The sequence below is a fragment of the Gossypium hirsutum genome, chromosome D10 (genome assembly GCF_007990345.1).
Source record: "Gossypium hirsutum isolate 1008001.06 chromosome D10, Gossypium_hirsutum_v2.1, whole genome shotgun sequence".
Lineage (NCBI taxonomy): Eukaryota > Viridiplantae > Streptophyta > Magnoliopsida > Malvales > Malvaceae > Gossypium > Gossypium hirsutum.
The window spans coordinates 3539219-3546674 of NC_053446.1; the positions used below are offsets into that span (position 1 = coordinate 3539219).

General features: G+C 31.6%; 2 protein-coding genes across 3 annotated transcripts; both read right to left on the reverse strand.

Annotated features, from left to right (window-relative positions):
• Positions 1–552: 552 nt before the first annotated feature.
• Positions 553–2606, reverse strand: LOC107913778 (cytochrome b561 domain-containing protein At4g18260). 2 transcript variants are annotated; one of them, XM_016842408.2, is made up of 4 exons: positions 2167–2606; positions 1898–2059; positions 1361–1509; positions 553–1278 (listed from the first exon to the last, which is right to left on the reverse strand). In XM_016842408.2, exons 1-4 carry the CDS (start codon positions 2308–2310, stop codon positions 912–914), a joined length of 822 nt encoding a protein of 273 aa, XP_016697897.1. In that variant the 5' UTR covers positions 2311–2606; the 3' UTR covers positions 553–911. The 2 variants fall into 2 exon arrangements, with proteins under 2 accessions (XP_016697897.1, XP_016697896.1); XM_016842407.2 differs by having other exon boundaries at positions 1898–2062.
• A 2499-nt stretch (positions 2607–5105) lies between these two features.
• On the reverse strand, positions 5106–7019 carry LOC107913779 (60S ribosomal protein L18a). Its single transcript, XM_016842409.2, has 4 exons — positions 6878–7019; positions 6489–6604; positions 6316–6379; positions 5106–5684 (listed from the first exon to the last, which is right to left on the reverse strand). The coding sequence occupies exons 1-4, from the start codon at positions 6890–6892 to the stop codon at positions 5343–5345; spliced, it is 537 nt and encodes a 178-aa protein (XP_016697898.1). The 5' UTR covers positions 6893–7019; the 3' UTR covers positions 5106–5342.
• Positions 7020–7456: the final 437 nt, after the last annotated feature.

A 7456-nucleotide genomic window follows, 5' to 3' on the forward strand; every position in this document is an offset into this window, starting at 1 on the left:
TGTGCCTTAACATTAAAAACACATTTTGAAAAGTGAAAGATTAAAAATAAACAAAATATACTAGATGGACTAAATAGGATAAAAGTGAATAGTACAAGGACCTTTCTTAAACTTTTACCAATCGTAATTGTAGTGATAGATGGAGATTATGATCTGGAAAGAGAGATTGGGCTGGGCTGGGTTGAGTTAACCTTCTTTTTTTTGCACAAATTAATCAAAAGTGTTACTGATATGTTTGGTAGTTTAGGTCAAAAAGATCAACCTGGTGCAGTCTTACAGATGATTATTGATTAGAAAATTTTGAAAAGAGTTTCCTTGATTCCATAAAAATATATACCAATGCTTCAAGATGTTATTGTAAAAAATTGATGTTAACAACGTATTAACATTTAAGACTAACTATCTTAAAAAAATCAATTAAGATTAATTAATAATATTATAAAAATAGAAAGATTGAATTATACAGTATTAAAGTATAAGTATAGAAATTAAATTTTAAATTTTTTAAAATAGTAGAAGGACCAAGACAACAATTTGACCGTTATCTTGTCTCCTAAAACAACTTTTCAATATAAACCATAAAACAAGTTTACAAGCTTTTATTACATCTCTTCAAACATAATCACAATCTTTACAGGCCAGTATCTCAATAATATCCTTCAAAACAATTACCTAAAAACCCAAATTTTTATCCAAAAAAAAGGAAGAGATAAGTTATGGATCATACTCCACTTTTCAATACTCCATCAAAATTAGCATACTTGAAGGAGTTTTATGATATTTCTATCTATATCAGCATGAAAAGCATAAAAAAGTAGAGTATGAAACCTTTTTCACTACTTAATAAAAATCATGAAATTATATCAAACAAGTAAACAAATCAATAAAAATAAAAAAAAAAGAATCCAAAGTTAGTCAAACAAATTCCTAAGTGCATTACGCTTGGCAGTACATGCCTTTTGGTTGTCCCTTTGGGTGCTTACATTGATCTCTTGGTCTTGATCTGAAGCTGGAGCTGGCTGCTGCTGGGGATTATTATTATCATTGCCTAATATCAGCCCTTGTTTTTGTATATATTCCCATTTGTCTTGGAAGAGGTAAAAAAACGCAATGAAAATGATTTCAGCAGTGAAAAGTATAGTCCAAATACCAGTATTTCTTGATGTTTTCTTATGGTAAGCTTTTAAACCAGTGTAGATGTTAATAATCCCCATCATTGATGTTACTGTTCCAATAATCCAGTGTGTTAAGTACCATGTGTTTCTTCTTTTAGTTCCTCTGTGAAAAAAAGAAGATGGAGTTAATTAATGTAAGGAAAAATGGTGGAATCTTGAGTTTAATGATGATTAATATTATTAACCTTGGGGGCCTGAAAAACCCAATGAAGGTTTGCATCCAAATGGCAGCATAAAGGGCTAAACCTAATCTTTGGTGATGGTTACTGAATGAATTCTCGAAGTTTTTAATGGACATGACAGCTCCAACTGTTGCAAGAAGCACTGCAAGTATCTGCCGTTTGGGAACATAAATTAGTAATAATAATAAGAAAGGACACATGGTGATATGATTATATGGACAAATTATGGTGCATGGTCTCCCTTTTCTTGTTATTGAAGTCTTCATGATCAATATGATTTAAGTTGGTTTAGATCAGTTAATGGGGCTGTTTCAAGAAATTAAAAACTGTGGACAGCATCATTAAAGTGAAAGTGGGATTATAATATTTTATGAAAAATAAAGCATACAACCAGCTCTTTGTGATCTCATTTAGCACCCAAGTTAAGGTTCATGATCTAGATAAATATACACATAAACATATTCATATATGTATGTATGTATGTAGATTATATATAGATATAAATAATTTGCAGAAAAGGAAACAATAAGAGAATAGTACCTGCAATATGGCATGGAGATAGAACAAAACTTTAACCCTTCTCCCAGCTTCTTCTTTGTTGGCCATTCTAACAGTAAGTATGCCTACAGGCAATAAGAATCCCATGGAACCCCATAGCAGAAGGCCATGAACAGCCACATAAGATATCATTTGAGAACTAAGCTGCTATAGGTATACACAAATGCATGAACATATTCAGATATATTAACATTCAACAATGTTTTTTTTTATAATTAAAACAAGGCTTTGGACGAGAAATTTTGGCATACCTTATGTGCATTTCCTTTCATGTTTTTGTGATTGGTGGATGCAGTAATCTCCCCATGGGATGAGCAAGAAACAAATGTTGAAAGAAGAAGACAGTGTAGTACAAGAATGGTGATGAAGGAGCTTAGTATGTGAGAAACTTGCATCTCTATCAGTATATTCAAAGCAATGGAAAGAAAAGAAGCAGTGGTTAAAAGACAACCCTTCTTTCCTTTTTGTTTCCTCTCAAAAGGTCTAAATTTGACTAGAGTTAATTTGAGTGGCCGTTAAAGCACTATAGAGAGGACTGAAGAAGAGAGAAAAAGCAGCGTGAATGTGTCAGTTCTTCAAGCTAAGAAACTGCTTAACTTTATAAATCTTTTAGTATAAAGAAGCTAATGTGCTATGATTACTGCTGAAAGACAAAACAAGGGGTGGTGCAAACCTACCATTCAGTATGGGATAAAAGATTTGGAATTCGGATAAGCATATGGAAATTCTTGTTATATATATATATATATATAACAATGAGGGGTCAAAGGCCACATGATGGCCAAGATTTTAATGGATGGGAAGATGGAGAAGGGCGGTGTGTGTGTGAGTGGATTACACAGTTGATAAACAAAGCTTATGTAATACTAGATATTCATTACTCAATTATTTATATAATTCATTTGATATGGTGGTTGTGTAATTAATGGATTAATATTCTTTAATGCAGAAATGTGTATGTCTAGAATTATAGCCACTTTTTTTATAACAGGTATAAGTGTTTGCTTTCATTTTCAACATAATAATTGGTCGTTGAACATTAAAAATACAACAAAATTATTGTCAAAATTTAATTTAAATTTTAAAAATATTCTTAAAAAAAAAGAGTTATGATAAAAGGAACAAAATTTGTATTAAGCTTTTAATCTCTAATTACTCAATAAAATTAAAAAGCAATATTATATTTAAACTCTTTTAAAAGTTTTTCCTTAATCGATATGGGATTATTTATTTTGCATTATCAATATGAATAACCTGAAATCAGAATTTTTAATTTTTTCATATAATTTGAGGGTAAATTGTACATATAAACCAATCTTTTTGTTAAGAAAATGAGTGCTGGCTTGAGACTGTCGTCGTATAAGAAAAGCTATGTAGTAAAACATCTTTTCGCCAATTCTCGACTACATAATGAGATTTAAATCTTTTGCAAAGGCATAGTAATCATCAAAGATAATTACATATTTGTTTGGGCAATCAGCATCACGTCATCTTCATTATCCTTTGCTCCATCTATGGTAAATTTTCACCCGAAACCCATTTTTTCCATAGCTGCTTTTCTCGTACCACAACACAACGAAATAACATTATTTGTCAAGGGATTTTTATGAGAAAGGTGGTATTAAATTTCCATTACATTTTTTTTACCAACTATGATTATCGGTTGGAAAGGTTTCAGTGGCCGTTGTTGGCTTATATGATTATGTTTTTTTTTTGTCGGTGATGCATTGTCATTAGCTATTAATTAAAATTAGTTGCAAATTGATCGGTTTGATTCAAAAGGGAAAAGTTATATATATTTCGACTCATCTATTCGAATTCTACAATTTAATACATGAACAACCATAAAGGCTAAGACTCATAACCAACGTTCTTTGCTTACTACATTCTTTGAGAGTTGAATTTCACAAGTGGCTGATCATGGGTTAGTTTAACCCGTCATGAGGACTCATTCGAAAAATAAAAAAAATTTAAGTAAAAATATAAATCCGACAAATAAGTTTAGATAAAAATTAAAACTCGTTTAAAAATCATATAGAACCTCGAGTAAAATTTTTTTACCCAAACCTGACCCGAATTTACAAAAAGGATTCCCACTGCTTTTTACTATTGTTTTCACTATTTTTGTTGTTTTGTCTTATGCTTTTTAATTTTTTATAAAAAAATATTAATATATAAAAAATTTAATACAGTCAGACCAGGCCAAGTTCGAGTTTTGATATTTTTATCCGGACCGAATTTAGGTAAATTTTTAAGCCTATTTTTCGAACTAAGCCCAAACCCGACACATGACCACTTCTACTCTCATGTTAAGAGTCTAAATTTTTTTGTCCAAATTAATTTTTAAACTTGATGATTACTCCAACATTAGGGTTCGGACTTTTTTGTCCAAATTTATTTTTAAACTTGACAATTGTTTCTAAATTGGCGATTGACTTTTTTATATTAATCTCGTAAACTTATTCATGAATTGGGCCATCTACTAAAGTAAAAAAGCCCACAAAATTTTGAGAAAATTTGAACAAAAATATCAAACCCAAAAAAGGAATTTAATAAAAAAACCATTTAAAATATAAGCTAAGCTCGAGTTTGAATATTCAAGACCCAAATCCAACTCATTTTTTAAGCTTGTAATGATTTATACTAAAATAATGTAAACATTAAAAAATGTTAAAAAACCTATATACAAAATTTCAATAAAAATATATATAATTATTAAATATGAAATTAAAAATAAAAATAAATAGATTTTAGTTTTAATTTTAAAAAATACAAATTAACTATTTACAAATATATGCAAATTTGAGCAAATTTTTAAGTCCATTTCAAGCCAAGCTAACTAAGCATGAGCAAGCATAAAAAATATTAATATCAACCCTAAATCCGATCCAACTAATAAACACCTCAATCAATAACCCCTCATTTCCTTGAAAAAATGTTGGACCAAAAACACTTTTTGTTCAAGTTAGTCTCAAATATTTCCTTAAAATAAGTTAAAAAAAAAATTAAGTCCTAATACAAACCAATTGCCTAGTTCAAGCCATAATACAAGAAAAATTGCCAAACTAAGATAGGCCTAAAAAAGGATTAACCCTCAAATTTACTACAAAACTTGTGAAATAAAGCCAGTAATTTCTTTTACTAAAGCATCCTAGTTGGCTTTGAAAAACAAAAACCACGGCGAAAAGAGTTCAAAACATTGGATGATACTTAATATTAAAGACAATGACAATAACATAACAAACCAGTTCCAAGTAAACAAAATGAGATATTAAAATAAAGAAAATTCAACTTCAACCTCTCTGATGTGGCCTAGGCTTCTCAAATGAAATCAATATCCAATCAACAAACTTGTAGATGTTCACTAACAAAAATTGTAGAACTACAACCACTTTTAACTCTCTTTCATTTCATCAAATGAGAGAACTTACATAAACAAGTTAGGCTTTGATGCCTTGTAGGTTGTCTTCAGCTTCCTGGTAGGTGGCCTTACCTTCTTGAACACCAATGGGAACTTGATTTTGGAGTTGTGGAACTGCTTGGTGCTATCTCTCTTGCATAGCTTGGCTGGGATCGTTGCAGTTTTGATAATCTGGATGCAAGGGAAACGGACTCTGTGGCGAGAAGCCATCTCAGTGTACATCTGTTCAACAGCTCCGTTCAAAGTAGTGTCACGGTACTCTTTGTACATGTTGTGGTAACCAGTTCGGCTTTGGTACCGGAGCCAGATACCGTAATTCTTAATCTTGGTAGGGTTCTTCTCAAAAATCTGCAGAGAGATTTCAGTTAGATATAGGGCATTGAAAAGAAAAACAAAGTTGTATCCCGAATCATGTTCCCTTCGGTGCATTGGAAACCAAGATGCACCGCACTAACTACGGCTTTTCCTTTTTCTGATAAAGATTCCACAATATAGAGAGTAAATGAATTCTGGTCAACAAGCAAGGAAAGAGCTAGGGGATTAAAAAAAGCCTAAATCATTCAATTTCAAGAAACTTTTCAAATTCAACGTCTTACATACAAAGTATCAAAAAGTAATTTGACCAAACAAATCATTCATTGCAATCACAATCAGCAAAGCAAAGAATGAATAAGCTAAATGATCAATATGCATGAACTTCTTAAAGTGTTAATAAAGTTGGCTGGAAAGCCTAAAATCAGATATTTCTTAGCTACCTAAGTTCCCTGCTCGCTTATGAGCATGAGTTCCAGTGTATATTGGACAGACACAAGCAAAACATTGGCAATTAACACAATAGTTTCAGACATTAATCAACATAACCCTAGCTATAAAAATTGAATGGAAAGGATGCTTTTCTTATTCAAATTTCCACACATCATCCCACAATAAATCACTTCGTACAGAGTGAATTATCAAACGGAAAACACTGAGTATAAACCTCATTGATGGCAAGGACTTGACCATTGCTCTTCTTAACCTTCTTCAGCTTCCTCAAGAAGTACCTAATGAATATCAAAGGAGACACAAAAATCATAACCCATCAACAACAAGCAAATGGGAATTTAAAGTTAACCAAAAAAGATATAGAAGGGCATGAAAAAAATAACTAACCAGAACTTGGATTTTGCCCGAACCTCATTGGTGGCCCAGAGCTTCATCCTATAGATCTTGGGATGCTCATCGCTCTCTGTTGGGTGAGCCCTTCCAACAACTTGGTACTGATGAAACTGCAACCATTACCAAAACCATAATCAAACTTTTCTGTCTACCACTCCCCCATTTCTCATATTAATTCAAATACAGCTTAAAGCAACACTCCTCCCTTTAATTACTTAAAAGATCCATAAACCAGCATATTTACTGACAACTTTCTAGCCAACATGAAATAAAGAAAATTTCGAATGGACCGAAACCAAGCATAACTTAACATAATAAAATCACCATAAAATTTATGAAGCTAAATGAGGGAAACAGAGGGAGTAGCGGCGTTGCCCACTTACCCTGAAAGTAACCATTTTTTGAGGGAAAGATAGTAAGTATCTGAAGGAGTCGCGGCCCTCTCGCAGTTAGGGTTTGTCATATCAAAACGTATATATACAACTATCTTTTCGAAATTGGGTCGGGTATACTGTATTTAGATTGGGTTTAACATATTTCTTAATCTCGACCCAAATTATGATTAGTATTGACCCAATATGAATCTTGATTTTTTCGGCCCAAAATGAATACAATTTTTCAACAGTTTCACGAGTCTCAGCATCTGACTTTTCATCAGCTTTCTTAGTATTAGGTGGACATCCGGTTTAGCAGGAAGGTCTATCCAAAAAGTAAAAGAATTTAGAAAAAATATAAGCATGAAAAATAAATTTTAGTGAAAAGATGAGAACTATTTTCTAAATAGATTGGGTCTCAAGTAAGTTTTTTTCTCCGGGCCCAACCCAGCCCGATTTTGTAAAAAAAAAAACTACTGCTTTTTATTGCTGTTTTGTAACTGTTTTGGTGCTGTTAATGTTTAGATATTAAATAATTATTATTTTATTGTTAATTTTATTATTTTTTAAATGTATTTATTTGCTAAG

What these genes read in the sequence shown, in the direction of transcription:
- LOC107913778 (XM_016842407.2), bottom strand. Translation starts at nt 2,310, where the DNA reads ATGCAAGTTTCTCACATACTAAGCTCCTTCATCACCATTCTTGTACTA. An exon ending in TGAAAGGAAATGCACATAAG is followed by an intron (nt 2,063 to 2,166) that starts GTATGCCAAAAT and finishes GTATACCTATAG; the next exon opens with CAGCTTAGTTCTCAAATGAT. An exon ending in GGGTTTTTCAGGCCCCCAAG is followed by an intron (nt 1,279 to 1,360) that starts GTTAATAATATT and finishes TTTTTTTCACAG; the next exon opens with AGGAACTAAAAGAAGAAACA.
- LOC107913779 (XM_016842409.2), bottom strand. An exon ending in CGGGCAAAATCCAAGTTCTG is followed by an intron (nt 6,380 to 6,488) that starts GTTAGTTATTTT and finishes GATATTCATTAG; the next exon opens with GTACTTCTTGAGGAAGCTGA. An exon ending in AAGTCCTTGCCATCAATGAG is followed by an intron (nt 5,685 to 6,315) that starts GTTTATACTCAG and finishes ATCTCTCTGCAG; the next exon opens with ATTTTTGAGAAGAACCCTAC.